The sequence below is a fragment of the Eubalaena glacialis genome, chromosome 11 (assembly GCF_028564815.1).
Source record: "Eubalaena glacialis isolate mEubGla1 chromosome 11, mEubGla1.1.hap2.+ XY, whole genome shotgun sequence".
Taxonomy (NCBI): Eukaryota; Metazoa; Chordata; class Mammalia; order Artiodactyla; family Balaenidae; genus Eubalaena; species Eubalaena glacialis.
This window is the reverse complement of record NC_083726.1, coordinates 12,215,988-12,241,720: the sequence shown is the minus strand read 5'-3', so window position 1 is coordinate 12,241,720 and position 25,733 is coordinate 12,215,988. Positions and strand designations below refer to the sequence as shown.

General features: G+C 41.6%; 1 protein-coding gene across 12 annotated transcripts in view; it reads right to left on the bottom strand.

Moving 5' to 3' along the window:
• RBFOX2 (RNA binding fox-1 homolog 2) overlaps positions 1 to 25,733 on the bottom strand; it is a 263,107-nt gene that overhangs the window by 152,691 nt on the left and 84,683 nt on the right. The window contains exon 1 of one of the 12 annotated variants that reach the window (XM_061205625.1): positions 14,477 to 14,583. The exons of the other annotated variants lie outside the window; for them this stretch is intronic. Within the exon in view, the coding sequence (XP_061061608.1) occupies positions 14,477 to 14,581 (105 nt within the window). The 5' untranslated portion in view covers positions 14,582 to 14,583. Of the gene's footprint in view, positions 1 to 14,476; positions 14,584 to 25,733 lie in introns of those variants that run through there. 12 annotated transcript variants of the gene reach the window in all.

Below are 25,733 nucleotides of genomic sequence, written 5' to 3'. Positions count from 1 at the left end.
GTTCTTTGAAACTTATCAGCCTCTATATTAGTTCGGAGGAGGGAACATGTGAATTGGAGCATCAGAGAAGGAGCTCTTCTCCAGAGGGCCCACAGAAGAAGTCTCGCATGCTTGCTCCTGAGAAAGAAAAATCAGATTATCTGGGATAGCAATATGGGTGCTGCCAGTAATTCTAACCTGATAATGCATCCTGAATTCCTGCTTCTGAAAGCACTGGATGTTGTAATGTGAAGAGTCTGCTGGGCAGAAAGGGTTTGAAGCCACATTTTTGATTCTCTGCCTCAAAGTCTAACAATTGAAGAGGCTGCATGCCAGTTTCTCAGTGGGTGTAAAAGGCTGGTGGGGAAAGTGTGTACATCTGGGGAACCAACACAATTTTGCAAAAATATTCCTGAGAAATCAGGCACTGCAAATTTTTCAAAAGAAATGTGAAGCAACCCTCTCTACATAATTTCTACTCCTTTCACTTTCAGGACTGTTAGAGACAACACAGACTCACCACAGCAATGAGAGACAACACAGACTCACCACAGCAATGAGAGACAACACAGACTCACCACAGCAATGAGCTATAGAAACGGACCATATGAAGTCCAACTGAATTTGACTCAAAAAGAAAAAAAAAAGTTGAAAGAATGGGGCTCTTTTAACCTCATTTCCTCTCAGCTTAAAATAGCAAGGATTCCCACAGGGCAGTTCTCTAATAGAATCTTGCTCCTCAAAATGTGACCCACGGACCAGCAGCAGCCGCAGCAGCGTCAACTGGGAGCTTCCTAGATAAGGAAGAATCTCAGGCCCCGTCCAAGACTTACAGAGTTAAAATCCACATTACGACAAAAGCCACAGATGGGTCACAGCACACTGACGTCTGAGAAGCTAGTCTAGATAGAGCACTGTCCTCACGTAGCAGCACAGACTCATGCAAGACAGGGGTAGATGCTGCTGTAGCTTTCCAGGGCATCTAAACCACTCTGGAACACTAGAGAGTGAGCATTCCCACGCTGCGTGCTGACTGCAATATAACACCACCACCAGCTACTATTTACTGTGAACATACTATGTGCCACAACTCTGCGTGCATTATCTCACTGCATCTTCACAATATCTCTGTAAGGGAGGCCCTACTTTAGCTTTTTCACACATAGAAGAAAATTGGGGATCAAAGTGGCTCAACACTTTGCTCATGGTCTGACGGCTAGTGAGGAAAGGAGCCACAAGTGAAACATAAATTTGTAAGACTCCAAGATCGGTCCTACATCACACTTTTTCACTGATAAAATCAAACCAAGACTGCCAAGATCACTGGAAAATTCCCGCTGGATATAACCTTGCACTCTACCTCTGCCCGTTACCAAGACTTCAAACAATAAATGATGGAGATGAGGTTTGGAACTCAGTGTACACACACTGTACGTGAGCGTCCAAAGGCTGTGGCTCTGGTCAAGCGCTGCTGCTATGACAGACGTCGTTAAGAGAATGATTCTGGAAACCTCTTATGAACTGTGGTTACCTTCTATGATGTCTACAGTGAGCTCTAGACACATACACAGAGAAAAGGGTACATCCCAAAGCTCAACTCTCAGAAAAGCTACAGGCAAATAGATTTGTTAGAGCTCTGACCCCCAGTTTTAGGGAACCCAGGGTGATCATCCCTAAAAGAGGAAAACGTATTATCTTAAGAGCTGTGTTCTTCCTCATTATGTTTCAATCATATTCTCAAATAACCTCCCATCCTTCTAACTAACTTGCTCCAGTATCCCCTCCGCTACAAGCTCTGACCTCATCAACCACTTGTTCATCATCTGCCCACCCCAGTCCTGTCTTCCACTCCCTCCTATGCCCAACTCTGATTCCATGGTCCATGCTTATAATCCCTCCCTTGCAAATATCCTCAATCATTTGTTCTCTCCATCACTGGCATTTAGCAAAACTCCAATCCTGGTTAAATACAATTATCTGCCCTCTCTGTGCCTGTTCCCAACCCACTAAATGTTGCTGGAGAAAAGCCACATGACCAAGCTGACTGGCTTCACTATATACTCATGATCAGAAGCCTCAACTGGGCACTTGGCAATGCCAAGCAGTCCTAACAAAGCTGCCCCTGGAAGCTTTCTCACTCTCCAAAATGACTACTTCTTACCTTTCCCTGAAACCTACTTCATTCTCTCCCCACCACCCAATCATCAGCTGTTGCTCTCTCCAAGTACTTCACTTTAAAAGAGAAGCATTCAGATAGTCTCTTCTGTGCACCAAATCCACAATCCTACCTAGAAACGCATGCATTTCCTCCTCCTCACATTCTGTTACAATGAAGGGAGCATCCCTTGCATCAAAGGCCCATTCCACTACTTGTGCTCACACCCCACCCCACCCCCGGTGCCTGTGTAAGGACCATGCTGCTCTGTTCATCACCCCCTCTCTCCTGCCTCATCACTCTCTCCCCTCTCCACTCATCACTGTCAGGCCAACAATAAACATATGTCCATCTTCAGAAAACCTCCCCTCTGCCCTCACACACTGATGGGGAAAGCGTACCTTGGTAGCACCACTTTGGGAGTCTGTTTGGCCACATCTATCAAATTCTGAAATGTGCATGGCCTGTGGCTCAGCAATTCTACCTCCAAGGAACCTATCTTAGAAAATCCCCGCAAGTGTAGAAGGAAGTTCACCATAGCAATCTGTAAGAGCAAAAACTTAAAAACATAAATGTCCAATAATAGGCAAGTAACTAAATGAATCAAGGTTTAAAAAAAATCGTCCTTGGACACCTCACCTCCCTCCAGCTACTCTCTCCATTTCCTTGCTCACCACTTCACAGTAAATCTTCTCAAAAAAAGAATCTATACCCGTTTCCACTTCTTCACCTCTCATTTCTTCTTCAGTCTACTCAAAATAAAGTTTCCAAGCCCTCCACTCCATTAAACCAACTGGTCAATGTCAACTACATCCATGCTATTCAATCCAATGGACATTTTGCTGTCCTGAACTTATCTGACCTCTTAGCAGGATTCAACAGAGTTGGCAACCTTCTTAAAACACTCTCTCCTTCTACCTTCTGAGATACTACAATCCTGGTTTTTTCCTGTGCATCACTGATTACTTCTTCTCAGTGTCTTTTTTGGCTTTTCCATTAACAGACCGCTAAAAAAGGAAGTGTTCCCTGGGGCTCAATCCTGAGTCACCCTTCTCTCTCTGAGTTGTCTCAACCAATCCCACTGCTTCAAATACCATCAACACGCTAATAATTACCAAATTACATCCTTATCCTAGACCTCTTCTCATGCTGCAGTATGACTACTTAGCTGCCTCCCAAGCATGTCAAACATAACAGTCCCCAAACTGGGCTCTTAATTCACCACCACCACCACCCTTGAAACTGGTATACCCTTGGTGTTCTCTACCTCAATAAGTGGTACTACCTGGCAATTACAAAAGCTAAAGACACTCCCCTTACCCCTCACCCCTCACATCAAACCCATCACACGTCCTGTGTGCCTGACTCGTCTTGATCTCCACTCCACCACCTGAACCCAAGCTACCATCACCTCTTTCCTGAACATCGCAATAATTCCTCCCCTCCCACTGCTGCTCCCCTTCAGAACACTCATCACATAGTAGCCAGAGGAACTTTCTAATCAGATCGTATCACTCCTTTGATTCTATAGCTTCACATTACACTTAAATTCTTTTTCTATCTGAAGTCCTTATAACGGCCTTTAAGGTGCTATATGATCTATCTGCTAAGTGCCCACTTCTCCAACCTCATTTTATATCATTATATCGCCTTCGATCACTATGCTCTAAATACACTGATCCTGCGTCAGTGCCTCATCTAGAGCAAGTCCATCCCTCTCCCCGGCACCCTTTCAGCCCCTTTATCCCCTGTTCTTGACATCCCTCCTCATCCTTCCTTCATTCTCTGCAAGGCTGGCTCCTTATCTTTCAGATCTCAGCTTAAATAACACCTCCTCAGCTAAAGCTCTCCAGACCACTCTCTCTAGTTGGAGGTCCTTCCCCTCAAACCCTTATTCTCTATATTACTGTGCTCTGTTTATTTTCTTCCTAACAGTTATCAAAATCTATAATTAGTTAACGTATTCATTTGTTTTCTTGTTATACATTTCTCCCTTAGAGAGTAATATTTTGTGTATATCACATACAACTGAGATCTTCTACTATGGGACAGTTTATCCTTTGACTTTTTGCTAGGGAAGGTCAAAGTTATTTGTAGGAGTTTCTGGCACTCAGGCAACTGTCTAACCAAGTCCTATAAATAAAGTTAGAGCGCAACTAATATCACCCTAGTTACCAAAAGGACTCAAAGTTTTATCGCAGCTACAAACCATAAACACATGCCAGCACCAATGGCTTTAGAATGTTACAGTTTGAAATAACAATTATATTAATGAAAAAGCAATTCCAATTTAATCATTTACTTTAAGCTAATTTGACTATTACATTCCAAACTACCTTCTTTCCAATACTATAAAAGCATTTTGCTCAGTACAATAAAATTATAGCATCCCAATCCAAGCTTCACTATAATCAAGCTCGTTGTTAATTATTTATAGTCTAGAACCATACGTCCAACGCACTAGCCACTAGTCATGTGTGGCTATTTGAATTTAATTTTAATTAATTAATTAATATTAAAATTTCTGTTCCTCAGTCACACCTGCCACATTTCAAGTGCTCAAGAGCCACATGGGCCTAGTAGTTATTATATACTGGACAGAGCAGATATAAAACATCTCCATCATCACAGAAAGATCTCCTAGACAGAGCTGTTCTACAACATGGTAATAACCAGGAAGCAAAAGGCCCTCTAAATACCCAGAATATCAAAATGTTCACGCACTTTCATCAGCAGGAAAGCTCCGCCAGGCCTTCTCTTGAATCTATTCATTTTTATTTTAGAAATATTTCTGCCCTGGTTATCTGGCTACTTACTCACCGAAATTTTAAAAAGCAAAAAAGGAAAGGGAACTAGGAAGCAGTAGGGAATAAGTACCAGAGGAAAGAGGAATATTATGTGAGAGGCAGCCGCATCAGATGCAAGAGAGACCAAGAGAAAAAAATCTTAAAAGCAGATAAGTTATCAAAAAGCAGAAAGATATCAAAATGGGGTCATTTAGTAAGGCAAAACCACGAAAAGCTCCTGAAATAATCACTCTTTTTTAGTCCTAAACAATAACTGATGTTGGTAACTGTGTTAAAACCAGTAAGAAAAGTATAACTGGTAAGAAGAAAGTAAACTGTATAGTTAAATAACACATTTTAGAAGGACTTACTTCCAAAATAAATAAATCTTAAACATCTTGATGCTTAAAGAAGGGAAAATCCTCTCAGCTAGTTAGAATACTTGATCACTAAAAATAACTCATTCCTAAAATATTCTGCATAGTCAAACTCAATCCAAGAGTTCAGTTTAACCAATATGAACGAATGCTGCTTGCAGAGCAAGTACAGACATGAGAATAAGACAAGGTTCTTCTGTTAATGAATTACAGTTCATCCAGACAATGGAGCACCATATAGCCTTGGGGGTGGAGAGGGGAAGAGGAAGCTCTTCAAGTGATAAAAGGAAGGCTCAGAACAATGTATAGCACAGTGTCACTGAATTTTTTTTTTTCTTTTTCTAATGAGGAATTATACACAAAAAGGAAAGCACCCATTGCTTCTAGGGTAAAGACACTGGGGCACTCAAGACAGGAAATGGGGAGCAACTGTTCACTACATGACCATTTGGTGCCTTTTGAATACTGAATCATGTAAATGTATTATTTATCCAATAAAAACCTATAAAACCTTAAATTAAAAAAAAAAAAAAGCAAGTTCTCTATACCCAAGAAACATATAATCTAATAGCTTAACCAGGCTTCAAAAAACCAAAGGAAAAATTACACTTTTTCCTTCACCAATGACTAGACACCTAAATATTTAACACATATTTTATTCTTACTAAAAAGCTCACTGTATGCTATTTGAAATCCCAATAAACTGATTTCGAAAAACTCCAAGTTGATCTTAAAAGGAAATTGCAATGATCCTTATTATCTTGTATTAACTGTTTAAAAAAGCGTTTGGGGGATTCCCTGGCAGTCCAATGGTTAGGACTCCATGCTTTCACTGCCAAGGGTGCAGGTTCGATCCTTGGTCGGGGAATTAAGATCCCGCAAGCTGCGAGGCACAGCGCTCCCCAGCCCCAAAAAAAGGTGTTTGCATAAAGGTGTATACATCAAGAAAAAAATCATTTTATTGGATAATACAGCAAAGATTGGTTGAAAAGCTCCCAAAGAAGCTACAAATGGTCTTCTGCACCATGTGGGAGGCAAGGTCAGGTCATTCTGATGGTCCCTGAGGTTGAGAATGCTAGTGGTTTCGCAGTATCCTTTCTTCTTCCTTAGTAACAAAACCCCAGTTTTCATTCTAGGACATTAATATACACACCCTCCAAGAAAGGACTTTATCTCCCAACCTCCATTGCAGCTAGATATGGCCATACACTAAGTTCTGGCCAATGAGACATTAGTAGAAATGTTATGTGGGACTTCCTGGAAGTCTTCCTAAGTAGGGGAGGGGACCTCTTTTCCTCCTCCAAACCACTCTGTGGAAATGCGGGAATGATGGCCGGAGCTGTAGCAACCATCTGGGCCACATCCTACAGACAGAGAAGCAAAGAGCAGTAAGGATCCTGGATCCTTGATAACCACTGAGCACTGCATCAGCCCTGGGCTGCCTACTTCCAGACTTCGTTTCCATGAAAGACGAAGCCTTGTTTAAGCCACTCTGGGGCAAGGGGAGGGGAAAGGGGATGGATTCTGTTACATGTAGTGAACTTAATCCTAAGTGATACTTTCAAGAGTCAATTATTTTACTGTAACTTTACAAATTAAAATTCAGTGTCACAGAAAGCTCTATACACATAAATAGCGTACAGCCCTCATGACTAAGACAGAGACTGTCAAAGAATCCTGAAATGTCTAGGCTGGAAGCCTAGGCCAAAAAGTCAGCTAGTCTATCCCCCTAACCTGCTATCCCTGACCATTCCACACCAATATGACAGAAATAAAGTTTCAACTTAACGATTCCTGAATTTTAGTAATGAAAAAAGTCATATATATATATATATAAAATATATATATACACTCTCATTTTCATCATCTGTAAAATGGAAGTAATGACACAGGGATGTCTTCAGACCCCAATACAATAGAGTATGTTAGCTATTCTGTAAACAGAGCATGATACACTATCATTACCATTACAATTACCACTATAACAGCTGATTGGTAAGTGTGAGGCACAAAAGAAAAATTAGGTGAAACCAATTAGCCAGATCTTGGGTCTGGGGCTCAAGGAATTCCATGAACTTGTCAAACCTCTTTCACCAACTTTCTTATCTCATTATCTATCAAAAAATACTACATCAGGAACTTCAGTTTCCTTCTTTAAAGCACTGGGGAAAAGAAAGGAGTTGAGTGGCTGTAAGGGGAGAAAAAGAACAGTAGTAAAGGGTTTAAAGCAATTAGCAAATATGATGTATTTGAAATATATACCCATGTTTTTAGCATTTCATGGGCTGTCAATAGGTGGTCCAACCATTTACAAATTGATGCTAGCAACATTTCTATTCAGTTTATTCATTCAAAAGAAAAATACTAAACACATGTATACAGTTTCTACCGAGTATGCAACAAAGTGTCATTTAAGAGTGAGATGCCGTCTTTGAGAAATAAGGATAATATGTGAGGTCCTCCAAGCAGGATGATTTTTAACCTGTGCACTAAGGCACAGGCAGTATATTTAAAACAAAAATAGCTTAATCACTTTCATTTTGCACTTAAAAATGATTTAACTTCTCCAAAATTGGTTTTGAAGTCAAAAAAAGCAAATGATTTCACTTTTTGAAGGCATTAACTCAACTATGAAACCATTTCTGGTGACTACTTTAATCCATAAACACATTGTACATGAGTCACACTGTGCTCTGTTGTTCAATTCATTAGATTTTGAAAAGCATTCCATGGTCAAATAACTTGGAGAAATGTGCTTTAAGCAATTTTACTATTTGTTGAATTTCAGTTTTTCCTAGTCTTCTAACAGGATACTAAAATTAAAAGATGCTTCTTACTAATTTCAAATATACTCAAAGGAAGAAAATAAGCTATCCAGGGGCGTCAGAGATTAGCTGACAGGCAGATACATGCCAAGAATTTGCTGCACAATTTAAAGGGCTACAATCAGGATAACAAGAGTGTGAGAAACAAACTCAGACAGCTTGAAGGTTTTTGCTCCCCAGAAGGGATACCAAGGTATGGCCGATTTACACACCCTTCTGCTCTGAATGGCCATATCCAAGCAGATTTAATTAAGCAGTTAAGATTTCTGAAGAATTAGAACTATTCTACCTCTCCTAGATGATACACTTATCATCTGTTTATGCCCATTTATGAGTCTGAATGTAGAACTAGGGGTTGCGGGTCTTCTGAACCAGCAGAAGAAAAATGAAATAACATTGCCTTCTGAGAAGGCAATCCATCTAACCCACGCTAGACTGGACCAGACCACTCTGTCCCATATCTAACTGATGGCTTCAAAATCCAAGTTCTCCCAAAAGTTAGTATGTACCAAACTCTATAAACTTCTTTTCAGGCTATGGCTACATTTTTAATAACATAAATGAGTTTAGTGGGACTTACTTTAATCGCTTCTGAAAGACAGTTTATTTTTAGTAAATATAATAGTCCCCCACATGGGAAGCTACAACCATGCCAAAAATGTCCTAATAGGAGATAAAATCCTATTTATAGAGCTATCAGTTGCTCCTTGCTTAGGTTGTAACATAGTTTCCACTTTAAGCCTGATATGACCTCCCCTGACTTCTCTGGTCTCTAATGTTCTTTTCATCCTGAAGTTTCTCACATTTATCTTTATCTCCACAGGGTACTTAAATTGAGCTACTATGGAGTGGGGGGAAGGGAGAAGGAAAGAAACTCCTTTCCCTAAACCTTCTCCCGCCTGAGAGTTTTAGGTAAGTTTCAGGAATCTAAAAAAGGGAAAAGAGGAGTTCTTCATTGGGTGGGCTTTGAGGAAGGAACCTCATAAATAAATATTCAGCAATCATCAAGGATACTGCCACAGTGAGCCATGCACACGGCAAATGGGCCTACTGATATCTTTGTCTGTGTATGACTTAGTTTGAAGTCTTCCATCTTTTAAAAACCCAACAAGAATAAATGTCAAGGGACTTCTAGTATAGAGAATACCATACTCAAAAGCTAAGGCGGGGGTGGGGTGGGGTGCTAACCAGGGAACCAAAAGATAAATATAAGAGATTAAAAAATTTTTTTCCTAAAAATGTGATTTCCTCAGGGATTAAACTGTTGTTGTTGTTTTACATTAGCTGCTGGCACCTTTACACTCCCCACTTAAAATGCTAACTGTGGAACCTTCATTCCCCAGTCTCTGGCTACAACTCCATCAACAATTCTAGAAGGGTACTTACCTTATCCTAATTCAGTGAACCATTTTCACTGTTTCCTGTCACTAGCAGTGGCAACACCCAAACCTCATCTGACCCCCGCCCTGCCCTGCTGCATACCTGGATGAAACTGTAAATGAACCTTGTCTTTACTGCTCTGGCAAAATCCTAACCCCTTTCATCTCGGAACCCCAGTAAAATTTGCTGTCCCTAGCTCACTTATTTTTTTAATGTTCTTAAGCATATACTGCTTTTGTTATTAATTCTGTGTTTGTACGTCTTGCTTCCTAAATGAGACTGCAAATTCCACTCCATTATGAGTTCCTAAAGGGCAATGGTCATGTCTTATTTATCTCAGAATAATCAGTGTCATGCCAAGCGATTGGTATATAATAGGCACACAAGTAAACATTGTTGAAATATTTGTTAAGTTGATCTGGATGGTGGAGATCATGTAGTGAGTTTACTTCTCTTATGTGAATCTCTCATTGCACACAATCAGGAAAGCCCAGTATCACTGTGGTAGAATGGAATCACAAGCAGTTCGTGAAAAGAGCTAGAGAGAAGCAAAAGGCCATTAAGTAACACCAACCCACCTTCCACTGGATTCTCAACATCATCCTCAGGTGCTCAAAGAGACGGTAAGCACAGCATGTACCAAATGATGAAGCAAATGGTAACAGTTCCCTACCCCAAGAAAATTTTATCTGCTTTCCTCCATCGACTTATATATAACTCATCCTCTGAGGGCTACCTCTTCCTGCCCACCCCAAACCACAGTGAAACCCCTAACTCTCTGGAATCTGATGACAAGCAGCCACTAATTTAGCATTTTCACTTATAACAAGAAGGGATGGATTTAAATTTCAGTAAAAATAATTCAAACTGAACTTTAGTAAAAGTTACCTGATTATAAAAGTTGGCAAAGACCAGAAAATACTTCCCTTAATTTTTTTTCCAACTGTGAAGTTTACCATATAAAATGGTATTTCCCTTTTTAAAAGAAGGCATATGGATTTTCTGGGGTGATCAGAGCTGAGGCATGGGCATGGATGATTAAAGTGAACTCTCAAGATCATTTTCCAGAAGCAGCATGGTACTGAAGAACGAACTTAGGTTTGGAAGTGAAACAGACCTGGAATCGAAGTGCCAAATCACTCACTAGCTGTGACCTTGAGCAAGTACTTTAGCCTCTCTTAACTCTGTTTATTCATCTATAAATGCAAGTTTATCATGAAAGTTAGAAATAATGTACATAAAACACGTAGGTCAGTGCCTGGCTTAATAATTTACAATTGTTAATAGATTTGCTTATTGTCATTTTTCTTAGCTCACAACAAAAAGACAAAATGACTCCTTCACAAATCTGACATTTTAGGGCTACTACTATAATTTATTGTAAATTGGTAGCAATACAATATCGATAGGAAGGCACCTAAAGAAAGCTATTTCCTATGTGAATTTAAAAGTAAAATTGCAGAAGAGAAACACAAAGTGTTCCACGGGGCAAGATGTCCCTAAACCAGATAGCTAGGATAATTTTTAAGATACTGTAGTAAATAACCAAGCTCTCAGAAAGAGGGAGCTTCTGACAGGGGGTATAGATATCACAGCAATTCCAAGTAGGGATAAACCCAATATTGTGGTCTCTAGCTCACAGAAAAGCTTTGAATAAAGGAGATTTTTTAAAATCTCCTCAAAATTCCACCCCTCCCTTAAACTAGAGATACTCACCTGACAATCACAAACACAAGGCAAAGAGAAAAGGAAATACCTGCACCTGCATGAGGAAAGGGGGATGCTGAGGAAGCGGGAGATGTTGGCTCTAAAGGATGAGAACTTTCCTATGATGCAAAGAGAAAACTGATGGCTGCACCATCTTCTTTTGCTGCTTTCAGGAGATGGCAGGAATGTCTACGTCATTCACCTGCTCTACTAACAGGGCTGCAAAAAGGGAGACAGTAGTCCTTCTGTAGGGCAGAGCTAGAAGCTAATTAAGGAGTTAAAACTTTCAGAGTATTAGAATGAAAATGCTGGAAGGACTTTCAGGGCCTTTCTAGCCAAGCCAGTAGAATGGAAGAAAGTCTGGGCATTAGAGCCAGATGGGCCTTCCTAGCTATTTGACCTTAGGCAAGTTGGACAGCCTTTCTAGCCTTCACTCTTCTCATCTATAAAATTGGGTGAACAGCATTAGCATTTGCCCTACAGAGGGCAAACTGTAAAAAGCAAACTGCTTCAGAATAGGTACGCAACACAGGGTTAAATGCTTCTCCCCAGACCCTCAGGCTAGCCGTACGTAAAGACTGGTGGCTGATATAGACAGCTATGTCATAAATGTTCGTTCTGTCCCTCTCCTTTCCCTCTAACTTAGCAGAAAAGGGATCAATTCCAAGTAGGGAAAGTAACTTTCCCAAGGTCATGCTGCTGGTTACTGGCAGAATTAGGGCTTAAAAAACCAGCTTCTTCAAGCTCAATGCATTGCACCTTGCCTCATTAGGAGCCTTCCCTTGGGGACAGGGCAAACTAACTTAATATTAGATGGGCTCAGAGAGTCAAGGCGAACAACAGAACAAGCTAACTGCAATGTCAGGAGCTCACTGCGATTCAGACACCCAGGAGTTAAACACTCCGCTGGCTAAGGCTCCAGAGAGCTGCGGTTGGGCACACTCCTTCTGGGAGGAGGCCAGAGAGGCACTGAAATCCATTCCCTGGCGTGATTGGTCGGTTCCCAGAGGGGTGGGGAAGAGGAAAAGGGAGAAGAATGTCACCCGATCCCCAAGGGTAAACAACAGCAGGAGCATCTGCTCAGGTTTTCAACTAAAACTGTGAAATATTTCTGAACAGTTGACCACCAAACTCGGAAGACTGGGACCTCTGACCTTCATGAACAAGAGAGTTCTTGTTCTTTAATGACCAGATTCTTAGTGATACAATCTGGATGAACAAATGCCAAAAGACAGTTTATGATTTCCACAGTGCCGAATGCTCATGCTCTAGGTGCTGTTAATCACCCAGCTACCCTCCCTCCTGCGCCTGCCCTTACAGAGATGAACCCAGCCTGCTCCTTGCTACTTAAACTCTGACAATCACATTCCCTCCTCCGAATTCCTCTCCTTCCTCTTTAAGAGGAGCCCCCTCCTTTGTAAAAAGGATATCTTATTGCAAGATGCAACCTCTCTGTAATTGTGTTAGCACACATGTGCAGAGCAGAGAGAAGGGAGGGTCTGGGGAGAGAGAAACCTAATACCTTGCCAAATCCACTGGGAAGTCTGCCCGAGTTATTAAGCCAGGACGGGGCCACTTAACTGAATTGGTTGAGGCAATGCCCTTCAGTCCTGGCTGCATTCTTCCCCCAAGGGAGAATGCAGGAAGGGCTGTCTCCTCAAAATCTTATTATCCCTGACAACTCTTTACTCCTCAGAAGTTTACTCTCTCTCCCATTTCAAGGATATACACAAAATGTTTAAGTTCTGAGCAGAGAATGACAGAGGCAGCGCCTCAACCCCAGTACACTATGGGGACTCCACAGGACTGATCACCAAGAGCCGCCAAAAACTGCATTCCCTTTGTACTTAGGTACAACCACAGCTAAATCCTCAAGTCCCAGTAACTGACAGGGGGGGATGGTCATCACAGGACTAAGGTAAAACTGAAGAGAAAGCCTCCTACTGAATGACTAAAACAGGAGGACCTTTAAGAAACCAAGTCAGTCCAGGGACCAACTGGAGCCCACCTTAGCGTGGCCCCAGTTAGGGGAACTAGGTGGAACCAGGACTAGGTCCACCCCAAACAATCTGGAGCTGCTGGGCAGCCCCACCTCTCAGGAACTGCGCAGGCTAGGAATGACCTGAAACCACTGTGGACTCAAAGAACAAGGATTCCTCAACACTGGGCCAAAGCAAACCAGCTTCAGGAAGTGGCAGAGGCTCCTTAAGTCTCCCCTTTGTTCCTGCTCTGTAATCCCAAAGCCAAACCTAATCTAAACTGTGCTACGAATGCCCTTTGCTACACAGACGTCTCATTTATAAAACCCAGGGAGCACAAGTGACTCAGCTCTCTTTCGCAGGGATGTTCAGCAAATTAACTACTCAGGGAGGCTTTACGTGGTTATTAAAAACATAGGCTTCAGTGTCAGACAGGCTTAGGTTTCAATACCTGTTCCACCACTTTCTAGCTCTGTCACCTAGACCTCTCCAAAGCTCAGTTTCTGCATCTGTCGAATATGGCTTCTGCCATCTTCTTACAGGGAGAGTTGTTGAGAACAGTGAGGAATTGAGGATGTGTGTGTACGTGAGTAATGAGCACAGTAAGCATTCAATAAATAGTAGCTGTCGCTATAACTTATTACTGAGGACTAGGAAACTTCTATAGAGAAATAACGCTGCCAGCTGTCAGCTGTATTAGCATTCCTGCACCTCACCCATCCGTCAGAGGGCGGTCAACAGCGTGAGGATGCCAGAGATTATTTTCTATCTGCTGAGCAGTGTGCCAGATAAAGGGGAGAGAGTGAAGGACACAACCTCTCCTGCGGAGCAGCTCATGGTGCTGAGGGAGGACGTGACGGACAGGAAGTGACGGGGAAGAAGGGAAAGTTCCGAAGGGGGTCTCAGCATGGACCGTCTACTCAGCTTCTGCGTTTGACCATGAAGGGGTTGCTTTCACTTCTGGTCCCAGCAGTTAGGGTCCCGCTGACTGGCTCTATCAGGGTCCCGGGCAGGGAGTGCTGGGAAGCGAGGTCCCTTCCACACCAAGAGGGAGATGAGGGGGGAGTGGGAAGAAGGACAGCGGAGAAGGGTTTTGGTCTTCTCTCTTCATGTGATACCAGGCAAAAGTCATTCCAAACAAGGAGTTGGCAGCCACAAGCCAACAATTCAGGCAGGCACTACAAGATGACTGCTTGCTGGGTTAGTGCAGCAGCGTAGATATTTTTTAGCGAAGAGACACAGGGCTCTCAGGAATTACAACCGCATAATCAAAAACACGTATACTCACTGGACAGCGTGTACCGTGGAAGGCCAGAAGGGCTGGGCTCCTTGGATCAGTGGCCCCCAAACTCATTAACCAGCGCTCTTGCTCTCTCTTACAGATTTTCACCATCACAGTCCCCACCTGCGAAACTCTCGAACATACCTTAAAGCCTGCACTACTGGTGCACTGGAGCAGGACTGGGCCCCGCCCTAGTCAGGAGAGCACACGGCCCTGGGGAAAAGCACTGAGCTGAGAGTGAAGGCTCATATCACAGACGCAGCTCTGCACTGGCAAGAGCTCTGAGAATATAAGCCTTGGGAAAGTCATCTCACCTCTCTGGGACTCAGCTTCTCCATCTGCAGCACCAGGACAACGTGATGAAATCCCGTTCTGACATTCAAAGGAACTAAGGGCCAAGCTGGTGATCCCTACCTTGGGTTCTTATTTCTGCGTTAGGGCAGACATGCCACAGAAGAGCCAGGGTATTAAGACAAGTGATTACAAGTCACTCTCTAAACTATCCTGAAAGTTCAGACAGTAAAAAGTCAGCCACAACTTTTCTGAAATCCAAAATGAAAAGTTTTGGAACTTACAGTCCTGGCCCAGACCATTCATTTTACGAAGGTCAGGACACTGTTTCTTGGATGGTAAACCAGGAAAGAAAACAATGGGACAACAGTAGTTACCTGGCACCTGGAAGGGCACATTGCTTGCTTGCTAGAAGGGCCCTCCAAACACTAGACTGAGAAGGACGTACAGGGGGCCTTAGGGTAAGCATTCATTCCAAAAAATATGGGAATGACAGCTGCTATTTCTGGCCAATGGATCAGGACCTGAAAGATGGGTGTTATCTCCACTGAACAAATCGTACCGTCAGAAATAATCTTGCATCTGCCAGCACTCAACAAGCCGGCTCTTTAGAGAGGACTCTCTGGGGACCCAGAGCTGCAGTAACCAAGGGAAATGTATTCAGATTAGATCAGCAAAGGCCTCTCCGTTTCCACACGAGGTATTGTAGGGGGCAATGACACCGGCCAACACATAAGATTTACACAATGAGCTCCCTGAATGCTGCACATGTCCGGGTCAGAAGAGCTGCCGCTGGGCTACAAATGGCTCCTGAAGCAGCAGATGCCAAGTGTCCTATTTACCTTTGCCTTTGGTTACAATTCCTCAAGAGGGCCTGAGAGGTCTGCTTTTCATGGTATTGCCTTTTCCGTCCATTTTAAATTAGGAAGAAGAATTCTTACTTGTCTCATTCCCTTTACCTTTCTCTTCCCAACATGAAAACATAAATAAGATGTGGTGTGTCCAAACGATGGAATATTATTTAGTAACAAAAAACAATGAAGTACTGATGTATGCTACAACATGGAGAAACCTTGGAAGCATCATGCTAAGTGAAAGGAGCTGGGAACAAAGGACTTTATTATATTGAGTCAATTTATAGGAAATATCCTAGACAGGAAAATCTGTAGAGACAGGAAGCAGACTCGTGGTTGCCTAGAGTTTGGGGGCAAGGGAGACAGGGGGACCAGGCAATGATGACTAAGAGGTACACGGTTTCTTTTTGGAGTGAGGAAGACTCTGTGAATACACTAAAAAGGCCTCTGAATTGTATACTTTAAATGAGTGAATGGTAGAGTATCTAATTATATCTCATTAAAGCTGTTAAAAGATGCCTCAAAGGAATTATGACCTCCTTTAGGAAGGGACATTTAATGAGGGAGCTCTGACTCTCCTGACCACCGCTGCTCCTTCCTACCAACAGCTCATTTCGCTAGTCCGTCCCTGCTCAGCTGCAGTATCCGGCGAGGGTTACACCTTCCCCGAGATAACTGGGCAGGTGGTAGCTTTGCTGGATCTTCAAGTCTACTCCTGCTCTGTTATGACTTTAGTGTCCTTCCTTCCACATCTAGTTTCCCTCTGTCCCTGAAGAGATAGTGAAACTACCCCCCAGCCCCCAGCACTGGTTGATGACTTGCCATGCCATGAAAAAAGAATGAAGATAAATGATACTATAAAAGCACAGGTTTGGGAGTTTGATCAAATCTGGGTTCCAATCGAAGCATCTGAACAAGTTACTTTAAGTCTCAATCTCAGGTTCCACTTCTGTAAAATGGGGGAAACACCACCTAATGCATCGAATGCACGTGGTTATTATAAAAATTAAATGGTAAAGTCTATATAAATGATTAATATGGTGCCTGGCACACAGAAGGTACTCAATAAATAATAACCGTTATTTATAAAAGCCTTATGCCCAGTTTTTTCAAACTGTCACCCAGCAGATCAGCTTCTATGTCAAAAAAGGCAGTAACAAAAGCAGGCCACTGGCACCATCAAACGGTTCACAAACATTTTTCTGACTATTTGTTTTAACCCATCTCACTCACAGATCCCTAGTCCATTCCTAATACTTCTGTGTTTTTTTACTTCAATTTGTTTTCCTATTTCTGAGCTCAATTTAACCTAAGCATTAGGCTTATTATTGCCTCTCCAGTTCCATTTTCCCTCCTCAACCTCAATCTGTATTTATCACCTTAATTATAATACTTTAAGCCACTCAGTGTAAACTGTTTACCCAGAGTAGCACAGCACTCAGTATCCTACTCCTCCTAAAAGCCTATCACAGAATCAAAACAACTTAAGACAGAGTTTAGAAAGAATTATGATGGAACCATAAAATGGAATACTAGGCAGCCATGTAAAACAACGCTACAGAAATATTTAATGACATGAAAAGATATTTACAATGGAGTAAGAAGGAGCTGGAAGCATATTACGAAAGTCTGTACCATATGATGAGATTTTGTAAGGAATTTTATCATGTGTGTATATGCAAAAAGAGCTGCATAGAAACAAGATAAGAACAATAAACAAAAAGTTAAGATAAAGTTAATATATTAAGGCAATTTTTATTCTTTTGGCCTGCTGTATTTTCTATATTTTCTTTGATAAATGTGTATTAATTCTGAAAAAAAGATTGACTTAAAAATATGAATTTAAACAATACAGAACCTCTTCGCATTTTTTTAGCAGCCACTGTAGCATAGATCTGGAGTCAGAAAGACCAGGACTCAAATCCCTCCTCTACCACTTGTTAGAAGTCTGACTTTGCAGTCACTGAACCTTTTAGGCTTGGTGTTGTCATCTGGAAAATGAAGATGAACATCCTAGCAAAGTGCTTGGCACCTGATCTTCAGTACATCTCTTTGGCAGTGGTCCTCAGCTTGAATGTGCATCAGAATCACCTGGAGAGCATGCTGAGACAGGTGGCTGGGCCCCAGCCCCAAACTTTCTGATTCAGTAGGTCTGGGAGGAGGGGGATACCATGAATTTGCATAAGTTCCCAGGTGATGCTGATGCTGCTGGTCCGAGAATCACACTTCGAGGACCACTGCAATAGGCAATAAGAACAAACTCTTCTTACAATACGTTACACAGATATTAAGTGCTCTTTCAGAGCAGTATTTCCAGAATATGAGCTCACTGGATACTGAATTATATAAGAGCCTAACACTGCACATTCACCCAAAAGCCCAGACTTTATAACCTGGGATCATTCACTCCAAGACAGTGAGGGAATTGGGTTTCCACTGTAGAGGGAAGCAAATAACAATTATTAAGACTGCATTTCGAATATCTGACTTCAGCATGGGAGAAAATGTCTTCGAATGTGGACACGGATCAAGCAATATGCAGGAGGGAGACCAGTGTGAATCCACTGCTCGCTGCCCTGTGCCTGTCTGGGGAGAAGGGCAGTGTACAGTGTGTCACAGAGCACCTGCTTTGCTCTGGGTGCCCCCTGTTGACAAAAACCGACATAGCCCAAGCCCATATGTAGTCAGGATAAGCCTTTTCTTCTTCCAATTTTCCTAGTCCCCTTCTCTTTGTATCTGCAGCTCATCTCCAAACAGGTTAACTGTTGCAGCATGGCATTCATCGTAATGGTATGTGGAATTTAAATCACAGTTGCTAGAGATGGTTAGCACTAGCAGTGGGAATAAACTGTGGTTGTAAACAGTCTCCAATACACTGTGAAACCCTGCTGGTATTTCTGAAAATACACTAACTGATGAAGTACTTAAGAGTTTCTATAGATGAAAATTGTTCAACAGCACCATCACAGACAACTAAAAGTAGAATGAGAGAATTTTAGAGCTGGCAAAGATCTCTAATACTATCATCTCCAGCTTCCTCACTTCTATGAGGAAACTGAAGGGCCCAAAAGGTAAAGTAACATATATAAAGACACAAAATTAGTGACAAAGCCAAGTTTCCTGACTCCCTCATGACTCCTGATCTTTCCACTATACTATTCCATCTTTATTTAGAAACTTTATTCATTTAGTCATCACCAAGACAAGTATAACTGCATTTTAACCACTTCATAGAGGGTAAAGAAACTAATGAACATATAACGATTCCTGAAAGGTACGGGATGAAAAAAATTCTACCTTTTTTTTATTGTGAAAATTAAGCCTTTCCTAATATCAATACTTCTTTTTTTTTTTTTTGACTGCGCCATGCGGCTTGTAGGATCTTAGTTCCTAGACTAGGGACTGAACCCGCACCCTCGGCAGTGAAAGCACAGAATCCTAACCACTGAACCGCCAGGGAATCCCTATCAATACTTCTTTAATAGCAATCACTTTAAGTTAAATTCACAGGATCAAAAACTGCATTGAGGGCTTCCCTGGTGGCGCAGTGGTTAAGAATCCGCCTGCCAGTGCAGGGGACACGGGTTCGAGCCCTGGTCCGGGAAGATCCCACATGCCGCGGAGCAACTAAGCCCGCGAGCCACAACTACTGAGCCTGTGTGCCGCAACTACCGAAGCCCATGCTCCTAGAGCCTGTGCTCCGCAACGAGAAAAGCCACCGCAATGAGAAGCCCGCGCACCGCAACAAAGAGTAGCCCCTGCTCGCCGCAACTAGAGAAAGCCTGCACACAGCAACAAAGACCCAACGCAGCCAAAAATAAATAAATAAATTTATTTAAAAAAAAAAAAACTGCATTGATTACCAACAAGCAATGTCTAAACTGGGCGTGAGCAAACTTTGGCCCACCGGCCAAATCCAGCCTGTCACTTGTTTACGTACAACCCACCTACAGTCCACGAGTTAAGACAGTTTTTACATTTTTAGTGGTTGAAGAAATCAAGAGCATAATATTTTGTGATATATGAAAATTATATGAAATTCAAAATTCAGTGCCCACAAATAAAGTTTTATTAGAACACAACCATGCTCAGTCGTTTCCATATTGTCTACGGCTGCGTCTGTGCTGCAGCAGCAGAACTGAGTAGCTGCAGCAGAGACTAGGTGGCCCCAAAGCCTGGAATATCTACTCTCTGATCCTTTACAGAAAATGTTTGCCCATCCCTGTTCTAAACTATTGATAAATGTGATGTCTGAGCCTTCGGTCAAGTACAAAGTTCTGGGTAATAAGTCCTATGGAGGCCCAGCCTCAGCAGCGAGCTCCCTCCCACCACCCCAGGTTTAGCAGGAGGACCACGCAGGGCAAGTGGCCAACCTATGCTGCCTGTCAACTTGATCTCTCCTCTGCAGAAGCCAAGGGCATTGTGCTAGGCTTGGCCTGTTTTTTAGTTAATATTTATCAGCAATCCTATGAAAAGCATACCCATTTTACAACTGAAGAACCAAACCTAAGAGAGGTTAAACATCAGGCCCAAACTACAGATTGAATCCAGATATGTCTGGCACCAAAGTTCTTTGCTCATTCCCCAGTGGTTTTCAAATTGTGTTCCGGTCAGCTGAGGGGCCTCATGGGCACAGGAAACCCAGAGGGTGGGGCCCCAGGCCTTCCACATCTTTTCTACTAGGACCACTCCACTTATATTTTTATATATTGTGTCCATATAATTTGTTTGAAGAAGAGAATTTGCTGCTAAAAAATTTAGTCTGTAGATCAGTGTTCCTCTTCAAAACAAAAGCTAATTTTGGTGCCACTTATTATTACCACCTTTGGCAAATCTGTCACAAAACTGGAAATCTTAATTTCCTCAGCTGCCAGTGGCGATGAAAACCCTGCCCCCCTGCATGCAGACCGCCACTCACCAAGATCAAACAAGAATGGATATGAAGCGCTGTGTAAACTAGAGGACTACAGAAACATAATACAGAATTATCATCCCCTCACTAAAGGGCAGGGAGGGGAGCAAGTAGGGAATTAACATTTGCTGCTGACCAAAGAAAAATCAAACGTGCAAGTAAAATGTAAAAAAAAAAAAAATTCAAATAAAAGTAAATAAGTAAAAGACATGATGCAGAGTGGAAATATCATAAACTTTGAAAGCTAACACATTTAAAAATTCCCTAATTAACAGCTACATAGCCATGGGCGATGGGTTAAATCTCTTTGAGCCTGGGTTTCCTCACCTGCAAATGGGATGAAAAAAAATAATACTGAATACTTGCTCAATGCTTTATACAGGGCCTGGCACCTAATGAGTCAGTGTTCAATACATGTTAGCTCTCTTTTTATGGGGACCTCCCATTTGTTACTGTGAAATTAAGACCCACCTGCCAGAATTAACAAATGCGTTCCCTGTAACATAACAAAATAATAGAATTAAGGAACTAGAAGCATCTTTACCTTAGATGATTCTATGAGCCACATGACAGCACAAAGCTTGTGCGAGCACAGGCTGAAGGCACTCTAAAGGAACAATGAAAGATACTAATAACAGGAGATACACACGCAGTCCCCTGTTGAAATGTTCTACTAATTCAATAAGGGTATTTATTGAGTTTTAAGAGCCTTCTATGGCTCCATAAAATGACAGATTTACATTTAATATCCACTTGACCAAACCCATTAAACTTGTAAGAGGCACTCTCCTGCTGAGGATCAGATATCTAGCTTCTTAAGTATTAATTTTTCATATTGCTTTGGCAAGGCAAAGGCAATAAAACCTAGTTAAATTCTGAACAAAGTTTTTTTTCCTTTGTCCATAGGAAAAAAATCACAACACAGTAGTCTCTCTATTTCAAGAAGGCTGAAGATGAGTTTATTTTAATTTGTCCCTTTACCAAATTCTTACTGGGCATTTATTTTGTAAAAGGATTCAAGAATATCAAGAGGTAGGACAGTGTCCTTGTTCTCACAGGACTGTGCGGGTCATCCAACCTGTTCACCATAACACAACAGGCAGTGGTAAAGTGCTATTACAAGGTAGGAAAAATGTGCCTTGGGGGTTCGGTGGGCATTAATTAAGGGTCTGTACCCAAATAAATGCATCAGGCAAGACTTCATGGAGGGGGGAACATCTGAAGTGGGATTTAAAGGATGAACTGTATTTAAACAGAGAGAACACCATAAGTAAAAAACTTAGAATTAAAACCTGTATTTGATTTCAAAGCTACATTATCCCGCCCCATAATGTGGCTAAAACACAAGACTACCTTACACAACGCAAAAGGAAAAAGACTGGTGCCAGATCATGGAAGGCCTGGAGTAACCACTAAAGTGTCTTCAGCAGATAAAAGCTAAGCAGAGTCTGAGACCCAGTGAAATCAGAGTCGTGCCTTTAAATGCGTGATTATACAGAACTTGCTGAAATTATTTTCTGGTGGCACCAAAGTTTCTAACATAAGACCGTAAGTCATCTGTTGTATTCCCCTGCCTCTCTAAGTCAACCTTAAATCAGCTCAGTATAATGGTATACAGCTAATGCTACTAAAAAAATAAAAATATTTGATCTAAAGCTGAAACGCACAACTATATAGTCCACCAACTACAAAGCCTTTTGCCTTATCTTATACTTGACTAGTTGGTTTCATTCTAAATCACTGCCATGGTTGTCTGTTAAAGAACAATGTGTTGAGGAGACATATCAAGCTTCTTAAAGTAACTCACCAAATGGTAGCTAGGGCTGGTTGTGGGAAGACTATCTGTTGCTTGGTGGTACTAACCACCAGAGCAAGGAGATCCTACTAACTGCTTGGCCGCCCTAAGTAAATCTAGACAGGTGAATTTCCTAATTTTGAAAATTGCTAATAAAGGAAATTCTCTAATTTTCCTTTTATAAATAGTCCCAGTGATTAATAATCTTTAGTCATATAATTCTTTTTGATGGGCACATTAGAGCTCTCATTACAATATAAATCAACAGCCTGTATACATACTATTAGGTCAATCTACTAGAAAGTCAAGCAGTGAAGTTATGATCCATCCATTTACAAAATACTTAATAAGCAATTGGGTCAATAGTGGACTACAAACTGTTCTAACAGCCTAAAATCACAGCAACCCCAAACTGAGCAAAAAGAGGCAAAGCTGGGGGAAGAAGTCAAACTCTGGCATAGAAGACAGGATGTGCCAAGAAACTAGGTACCGAAGAGGGAAGAAGAGGAAAGACAGCCACACTGTCCATTCTTCTGACTCAAGTCACTCAGCTATCCACAGAGCCACAGCAACCCTGTAGATTCAGAGGTGGGACGTTAAGTGATAAAAGCTCCCACAGTTTCCACAATGAAGCGTGACACTCCCAAGAACCACAAAATCAAACCCAACATAGGCAGAAGAGCCCTTAAAGGAAAAAGAAGAAAGTTGGGCCCAGAGATGAAAAGAGTTTTTCTAGACTACATGGGAAGTTAAAGGTAGAAGTTAGTAAACAACATCAACCAATAAGACACTGTTGACCTAGGAAGTTTTTAAAAATTTAATTCTTACAACCACCTGACAGAAGTAGGCACTATTATCCTCACTTTCACAGATGAGAAAACTGAGCCTTAGAGAAGTTAAATAATTTGCTCACAATCTTCATAATACTTCCCCAACTCCCTTGATCCGAACCTTATGGAAATGTTCATGTAGATGTGTTAAATGAGTTCAAATGATTAGAGGCAATTAGGAAAGATTTCATAAAGCAGGTTAAGCTGTGGCCAGGGATCTTGAAGGATATTTAGGACTCTGCTGGAAAAAGGAGGAACATTTCAAGCAAAAGGCACTAGGAAGAAATCAATATCCAGCAGAGATAGTTGAAGGACTATGAGGAGACATACACAGCTGAAGAAATATGTGGGTAGGGTAATAATGAACAAGATGGTTGCAGAGAGCCTTGAGTGTCTGGTTCAGTTTGAACCAGATTCTGTTCAAGTCATAGAAGTCTCAAAAATAACTCCCCCTTTATATTTATGCTGCCAAGACCCGTAATGAATTAGGTAAATAAATTTACACAGATGTCATTTCCCTCACACAGACATATTTTTCTTGGAAATATGGCAAAGCTATGTTCCTTTGCTAGAAATTTCAAATCTATACATATAACTCATTTCACATGGTGAATAACTAAGAATCAAAAAGAAAATGAGGGGCTTCCCTGGTGGCGCAGTGGTTAAGAATCCGCCTGCCAATGCAGGGGACACGGGTTTGAGCCCTGGTCCGGGAAGATCCCACATGCCGCAGAACAACTAAGCCTGTGTGCCACAGCTACTGAGCCTGTGCTCTAGAGCCCGCGAGCCACAACTACTGAGCCCGTGTGCCACAACTACTGAAGCCTGTGCACCTAGAGCCCGTGCTCTGCAACAAGAGAAGCCACCACAATGAGAAGCCCACACACCGCAAGAAGAGTAGCCCCCACTCGCCACAACTAGAGAAAGCCCACGTGCAGCAACAAAGACCCAACACAGCCAAAAATAAATAAATAAAATAAATAAATTTAAAAAAAATGAGAAAATAGACTTAAATCAGAGACTGTGAGAACTAATCATTTCCTTATAAAGCTTCCCTAAGGCCTCTTTCTGATAAAATAAACAAGAAAAATGATTTACTGACCCTAATACATGCCAAGAAATTTACATGTTATCTCTAATCCTACAACAACCTTTCAGAGCAGATACTATTCCTATTTTATAGAAATTGAGGCACAGAGAAGGCTCAAGGAAAAACTTCCCAAAGTCATATAGCCTGCAATGGCAGAGCTGATATTTAAACCAAAAGTCAGGGTGTGTGTGTGCATGTGTGTATGTACTGAGGCGCAGAGAAGGCTCAAGGAAAAACTTCCCAAAGTCATATAGCCTGCAATGGCAGAGCTGATATTTAAACCAAAAGTCAGGGTGTGTGTGTGCATGTGTGTATGTACTGAGGCGCAGAGAAGGCTCAAGGAAAAACTTCCCAAAGTCATATAGCCTGCAATGGCAGAGCTGATATTTAAACCAAAAGTCAGGGTGTGTGTGTGCGTGTGTGTATGTACTGAGGCGCAGAGAAGGCTCAAGGAAAAACTTCCCAAAGTCATATAGCCTGCAATGGCAGAGCTGATATTTAAACCAAAAGTCAGGGTGTGTGTGTGCGTGTGTGTATGTACTGAGGCGCAGAGAAGGCTCAAGGAAAAACTTCCCAAAGTCATATAGCCTGCAGTGGCAGAGCTGATATTTAAACCAAAAGTCGGGTGTGTGTGTGTGTGTGTGTGTGTGTGTGTGTGCGTGCGCGCGCGCACACGCCTACAGAGGAATTTCCATGAAAGCCAATTAATCTGGTGGATCCCTTACCATATCACATCCCTTAGGACATGCAGAAAGCAGCATAATTTCTCTTCACTACCTTAAGGGCTTTCTTGCCCAAACATGCCTGCCACTAAGGATGTGGAAAAGGCTGTGTCAGCCAAACACAAAGCCACTATAAACCTGCCAATCTTCCTTGGAGCAATCACCAGGTCTGAAAAGAGATAATCAAATGCCTGTTTTCATAGTCTCTTTCATATGATAGTTATGCAGAGTTTATCCAAACTTAGCACATAAGGATGAAAACACAGTTTTGTTTTGTTTTATTGGGGGAAGGAAGATATGTCTTACAAAATCGCATAACTGAGAAAAAATATTTGCAAATTGTAAATATGACAAAGAACTTGTATCCAGAATATATAAAGACCTCTTACAATTCAATAATAAGAGGACAAACGAACCAAATATTTGTATAACTAAATAAAACCAAATAAAAAGTGGGCAAAAGACTTGAACAGACATCTCAACAAAGAAGACATATGACTAGCTAATAAGCACATGAAAAGGTACGCCACATTGTTAACCATTAGGGAAATGCAATTAAAACCACAATGAAATACCAATATATACTCAGTATAATCAAAGAGGTGGATAAAACCAAGCCACTTTGGAAAACAGGTTGGCAGTTTCTTAAAAAGTTAAGCATAATACTTTTTATAATTTCTTCTATCACATTTCTACACTGAAATTTTTATAAGGTTTAGTCAAATATTTACCTACAGTTTATTTTCCTTTCAAATTGGATTTAATCCTT